This window comes from Hippocampus guttulatus, chromosome 11 (genome assembly GCF_054856545.1).
Source record: "Hippocampus guttulatus isolate MCC_2025c chromosome 11, RoL_Hgut_1.0, whole genome shotgun sequence".
Lineage (NCBI taxonomy): Eukaryota > Metazoa > Chordata > Actinopteri > Syngnathiformes > Syngnathidae > Hippocampus > Hippocampus guttulatus.
This window is the reverse complement of record NC_141271.1, coordinates 7,097,070-7,120,156: the sequence shown is the minus strand read 5'-3', so window position 1 is coordinate 7,120,156 and position 23,087 is coordinate 7,097,070. Positions and strand designations below refer to the sequence as shown.

The following is a 23,087-nucleotide window of genomic DNA, read 5'->3' as shown; positions in this document are numbered from 1 at the left end:
CACGAAAATGAAGTCACACCCGTTCTTATGCCAAGCGCCCGGGCAACAGTCTACCAAAATAGGGTCCTTTATGTTCAGCATAGTTTGACAGTTTTTGGGTTCATGTATGATCACATAGGCTGTTGGAAAACCGTTGGTGACTAATGGTCAAAAAACGGTCACAAAATGTAGTGATTTACTTTTAGGATGATTCCAACTAAATGTTGACCTGTGTTAAGTAAATATGTCATCTATCAGCCGGGCTCTAACTGGGTCTGGGTATGGAAACACATTTAAACAATTAGTACGCAAATACGGACCCAATGAGATCACCATATGGCACGAGTGCATCTCTACAGGCGATAGTCTTAAGACTGTACTGTGCTGACCCGAATTCTCACTAGGCCCTCCTCAGATCCGCTGGCACCCAGAGGTGGGGGTGAGTGCCGTGCGCCAGTCCAGCAGACTGACAGAGCTCGCCAGCATATGCGGCTCCGGGACGCCCGGCGCAGCGCTCGCTCTTGCCAGCGGCCCAACACGCTGCCGGACTAGCACACGCAAACACATGTCCATGGATCGGAAAGTGGTGAAGGGGGTGGCCAAGAAAGTTAAAGTAAAAGAAGAATGAAGAGAAAATAAGAATATTGTGACGTGATGTTTTATTCAAAGAAAGTCGAACAGTAATGTAATTTATATGAGAATAATCAATATCAGTCATTCCAAAACAAGTCGCACATACTCCCCGGTGACACCTTTTCAATTTGCCTGATGTTTATTCTGAGTGCATCATGATATCAAATGAAAGAATCCGAAGTTTGAGTGTCCAAGCTCAAAGTGTTTTCGAGTTCAACCCTGTCAATTTTTGAGTGACATGCCCACTTTTGAGATGCAGGAATTGCACACTAAATTTGACAGGCTATAACTCGAACACCGTTTGAGCTTAGAGGCTCAAACTTTAGATTCTTTCTTTTCACGTCATAAACAATGTTCACTCTAATATTGAGCATTCACACAAACTCCCTGAGCATTCCTTGGACCATAGTGAGCAACATCAGACATGCGCACGGCAGTCAAACCAGTATCACACCTATCCAAAACCTGCGATCATGACAAGGTACGTGATGTAGTATGTTATAAAAAATAAAATGTATTAACTGAGGTTTCACATTGTCTACTCATAAATCACGGAAAACATGTCATTTAATAAAACTCCTCACCCACCTGACCTTTGAAACGTGCGAAAGAGCCTCATTCAATGGGCTCATAAATTGTGTCCATGTTTGAATGGAGCGTTCCGCGTGTCGCCTGCAGCCTCTCGTCTTTGGTGAGTGTGATTGAATGTGTGTCAATGTATGCGTCAAACTATCGTAGAATAACTGAGTGCGCACCCGCGGTCGCACTACTGAAACTGTAATGGAAGTGGGAATTGTCTGGTGTCCTGTTTGTAGATTGAAGTGGGGTGGAAATGAAGTAATGAATGTAGAAATGTAGTGTGTGCGGGGTGCGCGCAAGCTGTCACCGTGTGTGCTGAAAAGGTGAGAGGAGTGCGCAATTGCTCATCCGTGCAGCTTAGAGGGAATGTTGATCATAAGGCACGAATAGAATAAAAATCTGACAAATTGAAGTGTCACAGGGGAGTTTCTGGGGATTTGTGTGAAGTGACATGGAATGACCCTTATAAATTAATATTGTAGTATATACTGTATATACACAAATTAAATCATTCAAGATAAAAAATGATTACAAATAAATACACTTAATACAATTACATTTTTAAAAAATTTAAAATGGGAAAAGAAATTAAATAAAGTGGTGTGTAACTCACTTCAAGAATTGAGACGTTTGAATTTTTTGCAATAAAGTTGAGAATATTCATCCTTCAAATGGTGAAAGTTAACAGCATGGCAATGACTGTTTTCCCCTTTTCCTTTATTGGGTAACAAATAGAAATAATAAAACCTTTGTTTGTGGTATATTTACCACAACGTTGTTCTTAAAATTGGAATTTCCCAATGTAGGACTACTGAATATACAGCAATCTGTCACATAAAACAGAAGTGTGTGTTAATCTAAAAATAATATTCAGAATCAATTTTTTTCAAGCGAAGGTTGGTCTAGTAGCAGACTCGATAGTAATTAAGTTATTTATTGAAAAAATAAAGAAAGTAGGTAGCAAAAAAAGACGTGGTTATGCTATTAATGACTGTGAGCCAGTGAGGAGCTGGAAGTGCTAAAAATATGATTTTTACACAAATTTAAGTGAATTTATCTTTTCCTGCCATGAAAATTGAATCTAATGTAAATTAGACAACCCTCATAGTATTTGCATTCCGTATTATAGAAATGGTTATTTTTACATTTGACTAATTCAAGTTTACATTACCTTGGCGTCTTTGGCGTAGTAGAGTGTTCTGCCTCTCAGCTTGAAGTAACGCTTCTTCCACCTCTGGAATGAGCTGGTCTGTTTCAGCAACAATCCTTCCTTTATGCTCGTCTGCGGGAAGGGAGGGGAAAGAAAAGAAGCACACATTTTTTAAAAAACGGTTTTAATGCTTCCATGTGGTGCAAATCTGCTTTACACTGCATCTTGCAAAATTAAACGTATTGAAAGCCCTATATGTTAAATTGATGTACTGTAGTAGTACTAGAGCTGAACATAGATTGTGTCCATATTAAGCTTGTTTCTAGCCCAATTTGGAGTCAGATGAAGCGGCAGATTCATCCGCAACTAACTGAAGCAATGTTCCTGTGTTTGCAGCGTTTTTGGAAGTCATATATTGATTCCACAATGACTGAAATGTTGCCTTCATTTCTGTTTGTTTGATAATTGACAATAACTTTAAATAAACTCTCGTCGCTTCCGCTTTGTGTGGTCCGCAGAGATGTGGCACTCGAGTCATATGACTTGACTCAAATCCAACTTGAATTGCTATTAGGACTTGCAACTTGCTTGCCAAAAACTTGAGAACAACTTGAACTAATGTGGAACTTGGCATTGAAGCGACTCCACTTGACTTAGAGTTGAACTATATGACTGGCTAAGTTTTGCATTTTAACACAGTTTGTGTTTTTAAGAAGGTCAGCAAGAAAAAAATGAGAAAAAAAGAGCCTGTTTGTTTCATTCATGCCACCTGCCAACCCGGGACACGTTCTGAAATTCACTGTGACGCCCACACACTACTCCGATAGTGGGTGTGTTTGGAAAGGCAAAATGCGTTCCGCTCCCATTAACTTCCAAACGTAGCCAGCAGTGGCGCACCAGGTCTCCAGCTGAACTGCATAGTGTGCGCACAAGCACTCACTCTATTTTTGAATCACCGAACGGCAAATTTGAGCAACTCTCTAAATTTCCGAACGGACATAACGTAACTAAAGATGGGAAGAAGATTTGTGAAAACTGTCCGAACCCTTCGTTTCAAATGTGATGGTTCTGTCACGTTCCGTATTTGACAGCAGGGGGCAGGCGTTCTTGCTTGCCGCCTGCACACCTGCCACCCATTAGTTGACGATTGCACCTGCTATATCTAGGCACTCCGACAGTCAACTCACTGCCGGAGTATTCCACGCCGTGCCATTTGCTATCGTCTATTCCTTCTCGCTTAAAACTCTGACTTACATGACTATATTGCGTGCCTTGATATTTCTCTCGTGATTGATTGATATTTTACTTAAGAACTTTCTCCTTGCCGTTTTTGTTTCGCAAGCGTTTTCTGTTATTTTCCTGGTCCTCTTTTTTACCAGCGTTTTCTGTTGCTTCGTTATTATTTCCTGGTCCTCTTTTGACCAGCGTTTTCTGTTGTCCGTTTAGACGGGGATTTTGTGTTATAATAAATTTCATTTTTTATGACAAAATTCTTTTTCTGTGTCTGCTATTTCGGGGATCCACTTACCTAGTAGTTGTGCACGAAGCGATTATTCTGTCGCTTCGGGCTCAACGTGACAGAATACTCCGGCCACCATGGATCCCGCAGACATAGAAAAGATTTTGTCCGCTCTGTCCCGTCAAGGGCAACAGACGAGTCAGCAGGGCCAAGCCATTAAGGAACTCCGCGGCGCGGTTTCCATGCTGGCTCATCGGATCGATGATTACGAACCCCGTATCGTACGGTTGGAGGAACGGAGAGCACCTCCCCCGGTGGTTCGTCATACCACCACTGAGGCACCCGTCTCCTTCTCCACAATGAGTAGGGAACCGTCGCTTCCACACCCCCCACGTTACGGGGGTGAGCACGGTCAGTGTGGGTACTTTCTCCACCAGTGCTCACTCGTCTTCGACCAGCAACCTTCCGTCTATACTACTGATGACGCGAAGGTTGCTTATGTAATGAGCTTATTGACAGGTCAGGCGGCGTCATGGGCTATCGCGATGAGCGACGCAAAGCCGAACCTCCGGTCTTCTTTCCCCGGCTTCGTAGCAGCGCTTCGCCGGGTGTTCCACCATCCCGTCCGGGGCAGAGAGGCTGAGGGCCGGCTACTCGAACTCCACCAGGGGAGGCGATCCGTAGCGGACTACTCGATTGAGTTCCGGATTTTGGCCGCCCAGAGTGGCTACGACGACAGGGCGCTTTGTGGACTGTTTCGTCGCGGATTGAACACCCAGCTCAAGGACGAACTAGCGACCCGCGACAACAGTTCCGACCTGGAGGAGTTGATCGATCTCTCCCTACTGTTGGACAACCGCATGAGAGAGAGAAGCCGGGAGCATGGAGGTGGTTGGATCCCGTTCCGGCATGCAACGCACCGTGGGGAATCCCGCGAGACGCTTCGGGCAGCTGGGTCCGGCTGGGACCACCCCCGATCTCGGAATGCTGTCACCGGGGAGGAACCGATGCAGCTGGGTGGTGGAAGTTCCGGATCGGAGGAGAGACGGCGCCGGTTCAACGATCGGACCGGGTCTGACAGCGGTCTACAAGGACCTCACGTCGCTCCCGGCCCTCCGGAGCCTCAGCCGTCTACATTCACCGAGTACTGTGAGTCACGTCCCCGCGCAGAACCTCCCGAGCCTCGGCGAGCCGATTCCCGGCCGGGGCACCCCAAGAGACTGGAACTCGAAGGGGAGATCTATGGGGGGTCCCGGGTGCGGCGGATTAGTGCACTGATAGACTCGGGGGCTGATGATTGTTTTATCGACACCGACCTTGCCTCAGAGTTGGGCTGTTTTATCGAGGAGTTGGCCGTGAAGAAGCGCGTTCATGATCTCGATGGGCGCCTCCTGGCGGTTGTAACACAAAGAACAGAACCACTAAAGCTCAAATTATCCGGGAACCATGTCGAACGCAGACGGTTTTATTTAATGCGGTCTCGAGCCGTTCCGGTTATTCTCGGCTTGCCCTGGCTCAAGACTCACAACCCCGTTATCTCCTGGGAGCGCCCGACAATAGAGACTTGGAGCCAGTATTGTTATGAGCGCTGTTTACAATCAGCCGTAGGGGGACGCGAACGTGCCGGTGACAACTCCCCTGAAACCATCTGCCTTGACGGAGTGCCAAATTGCTATTATGACTTACGACAGGTATTCAGTAAGGATCGCGCTCGCTCTTTGCCCCCGCACCGTCCATACGACTGCGCCATAGACCTGCAAGTGGGCGCTCCGCTGCCGAGTTCACGGCTTTATCAGGTGTCTCAACCGGAACAAGAGGCGTTAACTGAGTATATAAACAGCTCGCTCACTGCAGGTCTAATCAGACCATCGCGATCACCATTAGGTGCGGGATTCTTCTTTGTAGAGAAGAAGGACAAGTCGTTACGACCGTGTGTAGACTATCGTGGGCTAAATGACATCACCATCAAAAATAAGTATCCGCTGCCTTTGTTAGACTCCGCCTTCGCTCCTTTGCAATCGGCCACCATTTTTACGAAATTAGATTTACGTAGTGCTTACCATTTGGTCCGCATCCGGGAAGGAGATGAGTGGAAGACAGCTTTTAAGACCCCACTGGGTCATTTCGAATATTTAGTCATGCCTTTCGGGCTGACTAATGCTCCCGCGGTTTTCCAAAGCCTGATCAACGACGTGTTAAGGGACGTGCTGAATATTTTCTGTTTCGTCTATCTTGATGATATCTTAATTTTCTCCCGGTCGTTGCAGGAGCATAAACAACACGTCAGACTTGTTCTACAACGGTTATTGGAAAATAGGCTCTTTGTCAAAGCAGAGAAATGTGAGTTTCATGTACCAGCCATCTCTTTTCTGGGGTTTATTATTGAGCGGGGCAAGCTGAGAGCCGACCCCATCAAAACGAAGGCGGTGGTGGACTGGCCGACACCGGCTAGCCGCAAGGAGCTACAGCGTTTTTTGGGGTTTGCTAATTTTTATCGACGGTTTATTCGCAATTACAGCCAAAAGGCACTCCCGTTGACCCGACTAACGTCCATTAAAGTCCCGTTCCAATGGGACTCGGATGCGGACTCGGCTTTCGCAAATTTGAAAACAGCATTCACTAATCCCCCCGTGCTGCAACATCCTAACCCTGACCACCCTTTCGTCGTAGAAGTGGACGCATCGGATTCGGGAGTGGGGGCGGTCTTGTCCCAGCGTTCCCCGGTCGACCAGAAGTTGCACCCCTGCGCCTTTTTCTCTCGTCGTCTCAGTGTCGCCGAGTCAAACTACGACGTGGGCAATCGAGAACTGCTGGCTGTGGTTGCAGCCTTACAAGAATGGCGACACTGGCTCGAGGGGGCTAAGGAGCCATTCACGGTATACACGGACCACAAGAACTTGGAATATATACGCTCCGCCAAGAGACTGAACTCCCGTCAGGCCCGATGGGCCCTACTATTAACCCGGTTTAATTTCACCCTCACATACTGTCCGGGATCTAAGAACACCAAACCTGACGCCCTCTCCCGTCTCCACGACCCCGCGGAAAGGGACCGAACGCTGGAGGCCATTCTCCCGGCTCATTGCATCCTGGGGGCGTTGAGGTGGGAGATTGAGCGCAAGATACAGGAAGCTCAAGATGGGGTCCAGGTCCCGGCTGACTGTCCCGCGGGGAAGCTGTTTGTGCCCCCACCGCTGCGTTCGGAGGTATTGCAGTGGGGGCACAGGTCCAAGGTGGCTTGCCATCCTGGGGTGAACCGGACTGTGCATCTCATCGCCCAGCGGTTCTGGTGGCCGGAGCTTCGGAAGGATGTGGTGGAATACATCAATGCCTGCTCCTCCTGCGCCTGCGGCAAGGCCTCGCATCGGCCTCCGGCGGGGTTGCTCCAGCCATTGCCTATTCCTCCTCGACCTTGGTCCCACCTCGCCCTGGACTTTGTCACGGGCCTTCCGCCATCCCGTGGGCGTTCCGTCGTTCTCACTATCGTGGACCGATTCTCAAAAGCTGCCCACTTTATTCCCCTGTCCAAGTTGCCGTCGGCGTTGGAGACCGCCGACCTCCTCATTAAGCACGTTTTCCGTCTCCATGGCATCCCTTTGGACATAGTGTCGGACCGGGGGCCCCAGTTCGTGTCCCGAGTGTGGAAGCGGTTCTGCCGGTCCCTCGGGGCCACGGCCAGTCTGACCTCGGGGTATCACCCACAGTCCAATGGACAAGCGGAGCGCGCCAACCAGGATCTGGGGGCAGCCCTCCGCTGTGTGTGTCTCCACCGTCCCTCTTCCTGGGCCGACCACTTACCTTGGGTGGAGTATGCGCACAACACCCTCGTCTCTTCTGCCACTGGAAGGTCCCCCTTCATGACGGCCTACGGGTATCAACCACCGCTGTTCCCGTCCCAGGAGGGACAAATAGAGGTCCCTTCTGTGCAGTGCCACCTCAAGCGGGCCCATCACGTGTGGAGGGAGGCCAGAGCCGCACTGTCCCGCACGGCGACCCGGAACCGGCAGATCGCGGACCGTCGTCGGCGCCCGGCGCCAACCTACGAAGTGGGGCAGGAGGTGTGGCTGGCGACGAGGGACCTGCGCCTGGCCGGCACGTCCGCGAAATTGGGGCCCCGATTCACCGGGCCGTTCGTGGTGGAGTCCGTCGTCAGCCCCGTCGCGGTCAAGCTCCGGCTGCCGGCCACCATGAAGGTTCACCCCGTGTTCCACGTCTCCCTGCTCAAACCGGTGGCGACCAGTCCCTTGGCTCCTTCTCCCACTCCGCCCCCTCCTCCGCGGGTCGTCGATGGTGACCCGGTGTACACGGTACGGGCCATCCTGGACTCTCGGCGCAGGGGAAAAGGTTTCCAGTATCTGGTCGACTGGGAGGGCTACGGGCCGGAGGATCGGCAATGGGTCCCCCGCTCCTGGATCCTTGATCCGTCCCTTCTTCGTGACTTCCACGCATCTCACCCATCCAAGCCGGGTGGGCCGCCGGGAGGCGTCCGTTGAGGGGGGGGTACTGTCACGTTCCGTATTTGACAGCAGGGGGCAGGCGTTCTTGCTTGCCGCCTGCACACCTGCCACCCATTAGTTGACGATTGCACCTGCTATATCTAGGCACTCCGACAGTCAACTCACTGCCGGAGTATTCCACGCCGTGCCATTTGCTATCGTCTATTCCTTCTCGCTTAAAACTCTGACTTACATGACTATATTGCGTGCCTTGATATTTCTCTCGTGATTGATTGATATTTTACTTAAGAACTTTCTCCTTGCCGTTTTTGTTTCGCAAGCGTTTTCTGTTATTTTCCTGGTCCTCTTTTTTACCAGCGTTTTCTGTTGCTTCGTTATTATTTCCTGGTCCTCTTTTGACCAGCGTTTTCTGTTGTCCGTTTAGACGGGGATTTTGTGTTATAATAAATTTCATTTTTTATGACAAAATTCTTTTTCTGTGTCTGCTATTTCGGGGATCCACTTACCTAGTAGTTGTGCACGAAGCGATTATTCTGTCGCTTCGGGCTCAACGTGACAGGTTCCATATGTATTGATTTGTTTGACAGTCAATATCAGCTTAAATTGCAGGCTACTGACACACATGACTTTAACAAACTGCAACATGTCGAACTTATTATGTGAGCAGTCAAGCTGTTGCTTTGGACTCTCCATAGCAGGCGATTTACCTTCAAAACAATTAGAAATCCTCTTTTCCATTGAATCGCACCAGCTTAGCACTACATACCTCAGTATTGCCGGTCTTATTATATTTCAAAACAGTACCACAAGAAACCTAAAAAAAAAATTAATCAGGCACTAGTCATGTACAGTTCTTTTAAGCATGCTACTTTTGGTTAAGTGCGGAGTTGTTTTATTTTCCTTCCCCGCACCAACAAAGAGGGTACGGGTTTGGATAAAGTTTCAAACTTTTCTAAGAGTTTCAAACTTTTTCAAAAACATTTATTCAAAGTAATTTTGAACTTTATTGGGTATCTTTAGGCTATGAAAAAAGTACTGGGTGTTTTTAGGGCATGAAAAAAGTACTTAGATGTAATGGACAGCCATCTATAAGGGACAAATCCTTCCCCCAATTTGTTTTTTTTCTTCTGTTTAAAGCATTGTTTTTATCATAAGCATTCCAAATCCTGGCGGCCTGGTGGTCGACCGGTTGTCCTCACAGTGCAGCGGTGCAGGGTTCAATTCTGGCTCTGGCCTTCCTGTGTGCAGTTTGCATGTTCTCCCAGTGCCTGCGTGGGTTTTCTCTGGGTACTCCGGTTTCCTCCCACATTCCAAAAACATGTATGGCAGGTTAATGGAACACTCTAAATTGTCCCTCGGTGTGAGTGTGACTGTGGATGGTTGTTCATCGATGTGTGCCCTGTGATTAGCTGGCAACCAGCTCAGGGTGTTCCCCGCCTATTGCTTGAAGACAGCTGGGATACTTAACCTCCAGCACACCCCGTGAGCCTTGTGAGGAGAAGCGGATTAGAAAATGGATGGATATATGGATGGATTCCAAGGCCTTAGATAACCATAATTTACGATTGCATTTGCTTGACAATTGTCGTGCTATTGACACATGAAGAACTTCAGTGAACCTGAACTAGCCCAAATTGATTGTGTCAAGTCGCCATCTTTTTGACATTCCACTGAAAGTCATTTACTTGGAAAAGAAAAACTGCTGAGTCCTGGCTCAACTTGGCTCTCCTTGAGAATTATTGCATTTAATGTATCCACTGGACTGAGACACATAACAAACAACAGAGAACACGGGTTTCCTGTAATTATTTTTCTCCACCGTGGAGGCAAATTTGTTCAAGAGGAAACTGGGGGAGCCCCCATGCCCACAAGGCTCTGGGTGAACTGCAACCGGAATGATGACAACTGGTATAGAAAATGGATGCATGGATAGAAACTAAGGACATTGTGCTGCAAAGTGGAGACTGTGCAGTATAATAACACAAAAGCCACACCCTTTTTGTTATTTCTTGCTATGACAACCAATGAGCGACCAACAGTATTCACAAACCTTAGAAATAGTACCTGGTAGTACCTGCTTCTGCTAGTCGAAGAACATTGTTACATTGTCAGTATTGTAAAAACAGTATTCCCAGTATTCAAACAACTTTTTTTTTCGAGAGGAACAATAAAAACATCATCGGTTTCTTCTGCTAACTAAAGCACTCAACGAAAAAAAAAGGTTTCCACCAGTCAAAAGTGATCATCACATCCTCACGACAGCACCAAAAACATCTATTAGTGGCTTCCACGTTGGAAGGGATCAACGCTTTTTAAGCAGAAAACAGACGGGAAGATGGGAAACTTCCACGATGGTGAGAATACGAGGTCCCGTCCTCGACAATCAAACTGTCTCGGACTCTCTCGACCTTGTTATGTGATGCCAGCAATATACACAGCAAACACATGGCTGCACGTGGAAACGATAAACCATGCACACTGACTGAGGCGCCGCGTGCGCGCACACACACACACACACACACACACACACACACACACTGAGGCTATTTATAGCGCAGGAAGGCTGTTCTTGGAGGGGGGAATTACAAACAGAGACACAGGCCTGAAGCTGACATCCTGCCCACCAGCTGTGTCAACTTAAAACACAGAAAGACTGCACTGGACTACAAGCAACGCAAAAGTTAGCATAGACTGAATGAGCCTTCAAAAACAGTGTAATGTGTGGATGATGAAATTATATCTGAGACATGATTGCCATGCTATTAGCTTTAAAAGTCAGAAACTACCGTATTTATCAATGGTCACTCATGGCCAGTCTTCCCATATTCAAACAAATGAACATCTCAAAAGAAAATGATCAAAGGAGCGACAGTAAATATGTTAAACTTGTAACTTGTACCCATATCACAACTGATGACTGTTCTATTATGTAAAATTAAGATTTTTAAAAAATTACACAGATTTTGACAAACTCCTTAAGAATCAGGTTCACAACTATCCATCCATCCATTTTCTGATCCGCTTGTCCTCACAAGGGTCGCGCGGGGGGTGCTGGAACCTATCCCAGCCGTCTCCGGGCAGTAGGCAAGGGACGCCCTGAACCGGTTGCCAGCCAATCGGAGGGCACACACAGACGAACAACCAACCATGCTCACACTCACACCTAAGGACAATTTAGAGTGTTCAATCAGCCTGCTATGCATGTTTTTGGAATGTGGGAGGAAACCGGAGTACCCGGAGAAAACCCACACAGGCACGGGGAGAACAAACAAAGTCCACAGAGGAAAGCCAGAGCCGGGATCAAAACCAGTACCTCTGCACCGTGAGGTCAACGCGCTAAGCACTGGCCGCCACTGAACAACTATCAGCTAAGAAATTGATTACCAATAAGAATTTTGATTTTGGAAGTTCAATGGCACAAGAACCCGACCTTTTTTGACATTATCGCAAAAATCCTACTTACTCTTGGGCACGGTTGGGTACAGTAAAATGTCGAACCAATTTTTTATGGAAAACAAAACTGATGGCTGTTTTTAACAAATCTCCCGCTTAAATTGCAAAAGCATCCATTCGCCCAAGGCCTGAGAGTCCAGTGATGTTGTCTTGTTTTGGCGGAAAGAAAGTGAAAACAGTGCAACGGTTGTCAGCCAATGTTATGGTAATTCCCCTGCTCTGTTTTCCATTAGCACGGCTGATGGCCAAATTCCTGGATTAAGGTGAAATACCTCCATGTGGACTTCCCTATAAGGCTTACTTTGCCGCTCGCTTGCAACCGCAATCAAAGCACTGAGAAGCTCTTGAGGCATATGAAGTCATCGCCCAATTTGGAGCCGATGAAAAATATTGTAAATCCTAAATCAGTTTTGAAAGAGATGGTCCCTGGTTCTTGAATTGAACTGTCCTTTCAGCTACTTGGAGGGTAAAATAGCAGGCAAAATGGCAGAAAAATATACTTCAATAGTATAATAGAATAGTATAAACACAAAATAAATGAACAACTGTCAACAAACAATACTTCAGCTCAGTGAGCATCTGAGATATTATCTTCTCATGTGTGTTTTGCTTTTTTGCCACTACACAAGGGTACCAGTGATCAGTCCAAACGAAAAAAAAAGATTGTTGTCCCAAAACAGGAAATGGAACATATTGCTATTTGCCTGTAGCGTACAGACAAAGTGGTACACATTTATCGGTCCTGGATAATCAGTAGAAGACGGTATGTAGTGACTGATAAATTGACGTTTATAATCAGGTATCTGCCCGTTTTTGGCGTAAATGGAGACTGGTGCATCCCACACACCAGACAGTGGACACTCCGTCACAGCACAGTCAGTCTGTCAGCTTGACCAATTAACCATTTTGAGTTGTCTGTTTTGTTTTCAGCTCCATCTGGAGTGGAGGGTGTTGCCTCCAGCAGCACACCCGTCATGCATTGAAATCATTATCTGTGGACAATTTAAATCCTGCCCTGCCGACAACCCATCCATCCATCCATCCATTTTCCGATCCGCTTATTCTCACAAGGGTCACAGGGGTGCTGGAGCCTATCCCAGCCATCTTCGGGCAGTAGGCGGGGGACACCCTGAACTGGTTGCCAGCCAATCGCAGAGCACACAGAGACAAACAACCATCCGCACTCACACTCACACTCACACCTAGGGACAATTTTGAGTGTACAATCAGCCTGCTATGCATGTTTTTGGAATGTGGGAGGAAACCGGAGTACCCGGAGAAAACCCACGCAGGCCCGGGGAGAACATGCAAACTCCACACAGGGAGGCCAGAGCTGGAATTGAACCCAGTACCTCCGCACTGTGAGGTTGACGTGCTAACCACTGGATCACCGGGCCGCCCATTGTTGGATCCTTTGCCTCTCTCGTGCCAAGTGCAATTCTCAAGACACTCATAATCTTGTTCTCCATTCTTGTCCATGTCATAGTTTGTTCTTGCTGTAAGTAGCAGTTAAGTTTCAAATGCATAGTGTTATTTTGTATTTTCTCATAATTGAATTTTCTTGTCCTTCCCAACAAGCTATTTACATTGTTTCGTTGTTCCTTGCCGTTTGCAAGCACTTTTTGTTATTCACGCATATCCCAGCTCTGTGTACCAGTAATCTCATTTGTACTTTGTCGGCCTTTTTGTAAACAAACATTTCTGCCAAAAAATGTTATCCTTATCTACGTTTTTGGGATACACTCCTATGCGAATGATTCCGGATCGTAACAGGTAGTAGGAGTTTGCAATTGTTTTACTTTGCTTGGCAGAGGGCAAACAATGTGAGCAGCAACCATATCACAGCATCATCCCAGATGCATGGCGCATGCAAAAACATGGGGGTCACTGTGTATTAAATTATGTTGAGTTCACTTACATTCCATTGTTATATATTTCTTATAATGTGTTTTGTCTTGGTCGGGGTTCCTTATTTTTTTTTTTTTTTTTTTTTTGTGGTCCCACCACAGAACCACTAGCAATGGCAAACAAGACATAAAAAAATTAGCCAGGCGTTTGGTCTTCTCTCCAACCCATCTGCTCAGTACAATGCGGGTTGATTGATTTTACATTTTACCATTAACAGTGGTGACTCAGGATATATTGACTTGGTCACATGTGACATAGACAGGGGACAGAATCCTACCTATTAGTAATGTGGAGTTGGACAAAACCACTGGTTCACTCAAGTTAACTACATAGATTGCATCATGAGAAATATTGAAATGTATAGCAGTTGGAAATAAAACAACCTCGTTTTGACGTTAAGGTCCCAAACTTTTAATTTTGACCTGTCAGAGCTGCACAAATGACTTGAGCTCTAATTGGATGTTCTACATTCTCCTTTTGTCCCTCCTTGGCCTTCATAGTTCCTTTCCTTGTCTCCATATACTTCCTGTTGCCAAGTAGGCCAGAAGTGATCTTTAAATAGCGCTACCGCTCTTCTCCGTCCGCTGGCCTGCTCTTCAGCTAAATTGTGATACAGTGTCTAAGTACTGTTGCGGAAAAGAAATGAGTAACCTGAGTGCCGCGCAGCTTCCGCCCACGCACACCGCTTGGCCAACGGCAGGCCAACAACTGCAACACACATACTCAGGTTTGCACACAAACAAGTCGACACAATGGACAAAGGCAACAGCGGTTCAAATGGATCCAGCAGCTGTGGTTGGTCAATGTAAGGCTAAGTGGAGCAGTGAAGCATGTGTTCCTTTTGACAAGACCCAGACAGTCAGTTTAACGAGGTAGTCACATACACAGGACTTGACCATCTATGAACTTCAGCTCGGCCTAGCCACAGTCAACAACAGACTCCATTACGCTAATGGTCCCCACTGTCTTAGCTTAAAGCTCCCGAGCTTTGTGTGCGAAACCAATTACGAGTCCTTGTGGAGCCTATCTGATTAATGAGTTTGCTTTATGAAAAAACTCCTATCCTAATCTATCCACTCATCTCTCAGAGGTGAAAAACAGGGCAGATGCTCTTAACTGTCTCAGATTCCCGATCGCTGATTATATCTTGACACAGCAAACTGATCAAAAAGAATATTTAGACACCAACAGGAGCTGACCAATTATGACAATATGGTCTTGGTGTCTACTTTTTGGGAAGGCTTTTTTCAAAATGTTGGTGTGAGTTTTTAGGAATTTTGCCAAGAATACAAATGTCCAAAATGTAAGCGGAGCATGAAGAAGCCATGACTTTATTGATTAATTCATTGCTTTCAATACAAACCATCAAGTATTGGTAAATGCCAGTACTTCTTGATGATTTTTACCTTTCAAAATTATGTGCAATCACTGCGTATGGAAACAACCATTGAACATGGACAGTACAACATACAAGTACAGGGATTTTTGTCTGAATATCAGACAAAAATATGCTGTCACATTCAAAAACATGATGCATCCTTGATATACATGAGCTGTTCAGATCCATAAAAATTGTCATCTATTATTGATAGTTTTCACCCAATATATTGACTATTTGTGATACTTGTGGAATCATTGGTAAAATGTTGCAATAATACTGTAAGACAAGTTATTCTATGATTCCCACCCGTAGTAACTCTCCAATGACTGAATGAAAAAATTAAGACTGCGCAAAATTGCAGCCTCTGAGCCACAACTGAAGATGAACTTCAATTGACTATATCAGCTCTCAAGAAGATTTTTTTTCCCCCCTCACTTTGACACCACTCTTCGTGGCTATAACTTACTTGCTGGTGCTGGGCAGAATCCTCACACCTCCAAAATCAGCAGTGCTCAACCATTAACATTGCATCATCAAAGAGAGAGTAAGCAATTTTTAACACTAGATTGGTCACTATAATATATATACATATATATATTTGTGTGTGTGTGTGTGTGTGTGTGTGTGTGTGTGTGTGTGTGTGTGTGTGTGTGTGTGTGTGTGTGTGTGTGTGTGTGTGTGTGTGTGTGTGTTGGGGTGGCCGACTGGTTAGCACGCCCACCCCACAGTGCAGAGGTGCAGGGTTCCATTCCTGCTCTGGCCTTCCTGTGTGGGGTTTTTATGTTCTCCCTGTGACTCTGTGGGATTTCTCCGGGTACTCCGGTTTCCTCCCACATTACGAAAACATGCATGGCAGGTTAATGGAACACTCCAAATTGTTCCTCGGCGTGATTGTGAGTGCGAATGGTTGTTCGTGCGTCCTGCAATTGACTGGCAACCAGTTTAGGGTATACTCTGCCTACTGCCCGAAGACGGCTGGGATAGGCTCCAGCACGCCCGCGGCCTTGGTTAGGATAACCGAATTAGAAAATGGATGCACGGATGGATGGATAATATTTAAAAATATAGGCTCCACGTCCATGACCCTCGTGAGGATAAATGGTAATGAATGGATGGATATATAAAAATAACACCCACATGCCAATAGTATAGATTATTGAAAAAAAAAGTATATTCAATTGAACAAATTGTGGCATAAGAGGTTCCAGCCCAACGCTCTATGCAATTGTGATGGATAATGTGTTTGCTTGGACAAATCATGAAAACAAGTCCCCTGTATAAAAATAAGTTTGAATATGAGCAGTCATTTGAAAGGTCAGTTGTCTCATAAATGAACAAAAGGAAGATTTAGTTGCAGAGTATCAAAAGAGGCTCAGAGAAAGACCCCATTTCCACCTTTTTCCCTGTTAACTAATATTGCAAGAAGCCTACGGGACTCTGGGATAATAAACACCAGGATACAAATGCACATATTCAAACTCCAGTTAAGTAGATTTATGTGTAGGTGCCGGCCTCAAATCACATCCTGCCTATTTTTCTCGGCGTACTCTATACAATACCGTGACTGTGACGAACAAACCAGCTTACTCTTCTGTCCCTCAGATTAATGGCCGCGTGGAGAAGATGACAGTCTTCGTCATCATTCCATGCATTTAGAGCCCATTATGCCTCCATTGTGGACTAATTTGGTTGACGAGAATGCTGTGTTTGTGACGGCAGAATAATCAAGTCTTTTTGAGATCTCCACTAAATATCTTTACACTATGCTCACTTTTCTCAGGCATCTCCTGTGGCTCTCTACACACGCTGTGATCCCTGATGGAAGTAATTATAACTGTCCCCTCGAACTACCACAACATGCTAAAATGTCGCCACGGTGATGAGAAAATTACAGCAGTGTTGCCGTAAGGGTGGGTAATTCCTCTGTCCTCAATTTCCTTTGTGCAACACTGTGGGTGTGCGTGTGTCAAGAAGCTACTTGGATTTGTTCGTGTTGCCAAAGCCAGCAATTTCTCACAATTACCTCAATCAGATTCACCACCAGCTTTGGAAGGAGTCATTCCCTCAGCGAGAAAGTGATCGCAAGACACCACTTGTTTGGAAAGGGTGAGAAACTGTCTTATTTCTCCATCCAGAGTTGTGGGGACTGCAGATGTCTTTTCTTTCCTCAGGTTCAGGCTTCTGTGCATCTGCCAAAATCACTTACTGAGGCAACACTCCGATTTCCATCAAGCAGGTCACTACACTTTGGTGCGCTGAAATGTTGTTTTTTTTTGTATTTCTGTGTCAATAGCGGAGCAAAGCAAAAAAAAAAAAAAGTACTGCACTACTTTCTGGCACCCTTCCACTGAGATCTCAAATGAAGTAAACTGGGAATACGATTCAATTGATAGGTTTCTACAATTTCTGGTGGAAAGGTTGGTTAGGAGTTTCCTATCCCGGCCGTCTTCGGGCAGTAGGCGGGGGACACCCTGAACCGGTTGCCAGCCAATCGCAGGGCACACAGACACGAACAACCATTTGAGCTCACACTCACACGGAGGGACAATTTAGAGTGTTCAATCAGACTGCCATGCATGTTTTTAGAATGTGGGAGGAAACCGGAGTACCCGGAGAAAACCCACGCAGGCCCGGAGAGAACATGCAAACTCCACACAGGGAGGCCAGAGCTGGAATTGAACCCGGTACCTCTGCACTGTGAGGTCGACGCGCTAACCACTGGACATCCCGGCCGCCTGGAACAAAAACACATTCTTTATATGTGTACGAACACGGGGTTGTAATTGGTATATTCATTAGATTGGTGCTGGTGATTTTCAAGGTGGAAATATCATCAAAAGCTTTGCCTTTTTAAAGAAAAAAGGGATTATTTCTCCGGACAACTCTGGGGTGTAACAGCCGTTATATTCAATGATCCAACTCAGCTTGTATTTTAACATGTTTACCATTGAGCCAGTCTTCCAAAGGAAATGGATGGTTGACACATTCACTGAGACAATTTCACTGTCAACTAAAACAAATTGGTGGTTGGTCTCTCTCTCTCTCTATCTCTCTCTCTCTCTCTCTCATCTCCACGATGCCTACTCCCGTAAAATGTATTTCAAAATATTTATTCTCTATTACTTAGCTTGACTGTTAATTGTTTCATGATTGAACAAAACCAAATAAAACAACAATTCGGCAATACAGTATTAGACAAGTGGGAGAGTTGTACTTTTTTTTGAATGTGCAAACACAAAGATGATTGTGAAGTGGCTAAACAACTGGGAGGGAAAAACATGTTCATATAACTTTGTTTTCCCTCTTGCACTTGCAAAGATTTTGTCCTGCTCTCAAAATTTGACCCAACTGTCCCCACACAGAAAACAAACTATCAAGATAATTTCTAGAGGAGCCCAGTGTGGCATGTGTTCCCTTTCACCCGAACCAGCTGTCTTAATGACGCCATCGCAAGCTACCAAGGACATGGTTGTCTGTGGCAACCAAAGAACCGGAAGACAGGCGTACAGTGGACAGCGACATGGGAAAAGTGGACACATGCATGTGCACCAACACACACAGTCACACATACACACACATGCACACATTCTGTCCAGAGCTGAGCAAACAATCCAGTGGAACAACACTCTCTTAAGCATTACGGACACATGATCCATTAGCAACTCTCCGCATACACACGCACACCTAAAACAACCCCACTGACCCACACAACAGCAACTCTGTATTAGCACAATGCGCTAAGTCGTAGAAGTATTTTTATACCACCACCATTGCACAGGCGAGCAGATGAAATAATTTATTGTGTCGATGCCAGCCTGTGCATGAAAGTCATCACTGCAGTGTGTATTGTGATTTATGCCATTTTTGATTTGGCAAGTATCGCCCCTCAAATTCACAGGCAACAAGTGAGAATTTGATCCATCCATCCATTATCTGAACCACTTGATCCTCACGAAGGACAGAAAAAAAAAAGAAATCCTCGAAAAAGTGATGCTCTGAACATGTGGTCGCACAATTGCTAAATCAAGCAAAGGTTTTGGGAAAAACCCCACTGAATTAATTTTACCTTGGTCCAACGAGGCTTCTTTGTAGTGCCATTAATATTTATGTACCTTACTAACATAAGGTAATTCCTGCCGAGGGATTGGGCTCTGTGATTTAAGATTACCGTCGAATTTGTGGCTTGTTTCTTACCATAGTGACAAGTACAGTATACGCTAACCTGTTACGTCCTTACTATGAATATGAAGAAAAATAATAATAATAATCCTGATAATAATAATAAGATTGCTCAAACAGGTTGAAAACAAGCAAAATGAGGTGGCAGATAATTGTAATGCAATGTTTGACAACAAAACAACCGCAGATGTTACTGATGAGCGAAACTGCTCCTCAAAGAAAAAAAAAATCATTCTGACCTTGGTTTAAAATCAAAGGTCAACCACAGCATCGGATGTGGGCTCAAATATAGAGGCTGCACTCTGTATGTTACAAAATGACCTATTTTAATAAATTTAGGTGTAATTAACAAATCCAAATTCTTTTCAGCAGGCCCCAATGGCAACTAAGATACCCATGCATGTTTTGTTTTAATTCCACATATAAAACTGAATGTGCTCCTTCCAATGTTAAATAATGTAAATTGATTGAAGTGGAGCAGTCAATAATTAAGTGGATCCATTGGCGTGGGAGTGCAGCGCTCCATTGTAGTGTTGGAGATAAGTGGGCCAAGAAAGCTTAGGTGACAGTGTGGAAGAATTAGCGACTCATTTACTTACCAACGCCTGTGTGTCGCAGATGCAGCTATATATGTCTATCTATATATATCTCTATCTCTAGCTCTCTATCTATATCTATCTATATACAGTATATCTATATCTATATCTAGATATAGATATAGATATACAGGTATATATACAGTATATATATATCACATTTTATGTACACTTTATACACTGTACACCTTATCTTTTCAACCTCCCCAACATACTCACAGAACTAGGCAGCATAACACATGATGCTTGTAATAAAGTTTTTCATTAACATTACACTGTCCATTTTAAAAGAGACTTTTGCAAAACATAATTCTAGCATGAATTTTCAGTGAGGTTAAATGCGCAGAAAAACAATCTGTGCATTTAACCTGCCACAATATTAAGTACAGTACACATAAACACAATCTGATACAAATGCATCTGTCCTCAGAAGTAGAAGAAATACATTAATTTGGTTGGCACACGTGAATGAAATGATTTCATTTCAGTGCACCTCATGTGATAAATAAAAGTATCAATTTCTAACATTGATCATTTCATAATAATCATGTTTTGTCTATTTTTTTATTTTACATTTTATATCACTCTAATCATTAAATAAATCATAATTGAAGAGGTAATCAAATGCCCTGGTACTGTACACACTCAATACAAGAACTGGAAACAAAAATTCTGCCTTTTCAAAGATAATACTGCTGATATATGTGGTAACTTTGATATTAATTGAACAAAATGTTTATTATTGTGATTGTAGTTTGCAGGGATGTTTGATTACATTGGATGTTTGATTACTATTTTCCCCCTCTGATGTAGCTAAATAATGGAAGCAAAATGTGTACATTTTTAATTCTCACTAGGGTAAGCAGGTCAACAAAATGAAGTAGCCATCTATCCATGCGCTCAATTGTCTCGTACCTTGCTTCGGATCTGTCCTGAGGTGGAGACTTTCCGGATAAGTTTCTGGGGACCCTCCTGCTCCACCTCGCTGTCAGACGATTCGTCCGCAGTAGCGGACACCGACACAGCGCCCACCACATGAGGATGAATCCGCGCCGTAGACCCGGGCCCTTTATCCGGCTCCTGTGTGGGGCGACAAGAGGAGGTTATGATCAAGTGGCTTCGGCTGGATCCGCCGCTCCCTTCCTGATTCGGGGGAGTCTCTCTTCGCTGTCATCGCTGAGGACGATGATGCGGGGGATAGACCTCGGATTTCCATATGACCGGGGGGAACACGTATTATCGGTCGAGAGGAAAGACCGTGTTTGAAGATGTATCAAAGTAGTCACGCACATTCCCCGCAGCATCATCAAAACTTGACACCACAACAAGCCGGTTAATAGCCATTTTTGATTTCATTTTTGGCAGCGAAGCAATGAAATGTTCACGTTCGATTAAAAGAGGCGACAACTGGTTCGATTGGGCTCCCGAAATCTTCAATTCAAACAAGCAGTCAAATAAAGCGGAAACCGAACAGAAAAGTATTTTAAAGTGTGACATAATTACAACTGGTGGTTTAACTTCTGTCGTTGTTGCAGCAGTGATTGAATAAAAGTGATTGTTTCCCAATAAATTCAAAATCTCGCGTGTTGGACTAACCAGCTCCTCCCAGGCAGGGCTGCGGGTGTAATTGCAGACATCCTCCATATCCGCGTCTCTCTCGGTCGGTCCGCTGCGAGGAGACGACACGGCAAGCTCGGCCAGGAGGAGGAAGGCTTTGCACTGCTCGCACGGCGCTGACACGCGCACCGAATGGACCAGACTACAGCCTCCGTTCCTCCGGTCTCCCCTCCCCTCCCGGTCTCCACTCCTCTACGCTCCACCCGCCTCCTCCAAGGAACCTCCACAGGCACCACGTGATCCGCGTCCTCCGCGCTTGCTTGAATGACGTCATAGCTCTTGACGTTCTGGTTTCCAAATCTGTATGCACAGGACATTGTATTGTATTTTTTGCAACAAATATTGCCCCCCCCCAATATTTGTTGTAAAAAAACTACACAATATATTTTACAACATTTGTTCAGTACCACTAATGTGTAATTTTCAAGAGTTGGTGAGTACATGCCAGATGTCTATTTTATAAGAAAGTGAAACTCATATTTTCCGTGATTGCCCCTTCGTATCAAATTCTGGGATAATACAGAGAACTTCATTTCCCAGAAGATTGGCCATACTGGTAAGATTGAACGTAAAACTTTATCACTTGCTTCACATCATATCGTATCACATTTCAGGCTTCAAACATACAGATATAAATTGGAATTTCTGTGGAGAGTCAATATCAAGTGGGGCACATTATTTGGTTATTTGATGATCAACAACGTCTACCTGTGTTTACTCTTATCTCATAAATGCACCAGCTCTGTGGTGGTCTCAGAGGTCTGTTAAAAGAATTTGGGGGAGCAAACCATGAAAACTAAGGAACATACCAGCCAGGGATAAAGTTGTGGAGAGGATTAGGATATGAAAAGATTTCACAAGCTTTAAACATCTTGTGGAGATTAATCATATTGAAATAGAGAGAGTATCAGCCCACTGCAAACCAAGACCAAGACGCAGCCAAACAAGAAGAGCACTGATCACAGATAAAAACTTTATAGTTTACGTGTGTCATGACTGTGTTACGACGTGGGTTTAATGCTGCATTCGGGTAATATGTGTTTTGATGAAAAAGAACAACAATTTTTAAGAATCAGCCATCTTTGGGTTTTTGTTTTTTGTGTGTGTGTGTGTGTGTATGCGTGGAAGCACAAGGATGTTTGTGGGGATATTAATCTGTCTGTGTTGCGGGGGGGGGGGTCCTCTTTTTATTTTGTATTTTTTAATGTTTTAACTGCACAGCACTTTGAATTGCATTTGTATGGAAAGGGATATATAAATTAGGTTTGATTGATTGATATGAATAAATTACATATAAGTCAGTGTGTTACGGTTAATTAAAATGGAATGATTATTTTTTTATTCTTGTCTTGTTCCCGCACGAAACACTAAACGAGCGGACCTAGTTTGTCCCTCATCGAAAACACGCCGACTTGCAAGATAATGAAATGACGTTCATGTAACAAGCCGGCATAGGGCAAATAGCATTAGCCACCTTTGTTTATTTATTTTTGAATGTAGACTTTGTGTGACAGCGGCGGAAGCAACATCGGTTAAATATAAATGCACCCGCAGATGTTGTATAGCGGTACGGCTGCGGCTGTTGCTGCCAGGAGGATGCGGACTATTTTGGGTGCCGTGTTGGGGAGAGATGGCTGGATGAAGAGAAGCCATGAGGTCAAACTTCTTAACACGTCCTCAGGTAAAAAAAAAAAAA

At 44.9% G+C, this 23,087-nt stretch overlaps 2 protein-coding genes across 5 annotated transcripts in view; one reads left to right on the top strand and one right to left on the bottom strand.

Moving 5' to 3' along the window:
• The window catches only part of dgkh (diacylglycerol kinase, eta), a 71,649-nt gene extending 50,071 nt beyond the window's left edge, over window positions 1–21,578 (bottom strand). For 3 of the 4 annotated variants that reach the window (XM_086123246.1, XM_086123247.1, XM_086123251.1), the window contains exons 1-3: window positions 21,371–21,577; window positions 20,690–20,854; window positions 2,363–2,473 (exon numbers count right to left, since the gene is read on the bottom strand). In XM_086123246.1, coding sequence (XP_085979372.1) covers window positions 2,363–2,473; window positions 20,690–20,854; window positions 21,371–21,418 — 324 coding nt within the window. In that variant the 5' untranslated portion in view covers window positions 21,419–21,577. Of the gene's footprint in view, window positions 1–2,362; window positions 2,474–20,689; window positions 20,855–21,370 lie in introns of all 4 variants that reach the window. The other variant, XM_086123248.1, reaches the window with a different exon arrangement.
• Window positions 21,579–22,756: 1,178 nt separating this feature from the next.
• vwa8 (von Willebrand factor A domain containing 8) overlaps window positions 22,757–23,087 on the top strand; it is a 56,780-nt gene continuing 56,449 nt past the window's right edge. Inside the window, exon 1 of the mRNA XM_086123932.1 lies at window positions 22,757–23,072. Coding sequence (XP_085980058.1) covers window positions 22,934–23,072 — 139 coding nt within the window. The 5' untranslated portion in view covers window positions 22,757–22,933. The remainder of the gene's footprint in view (window positions 23,073–23,087) is intronic.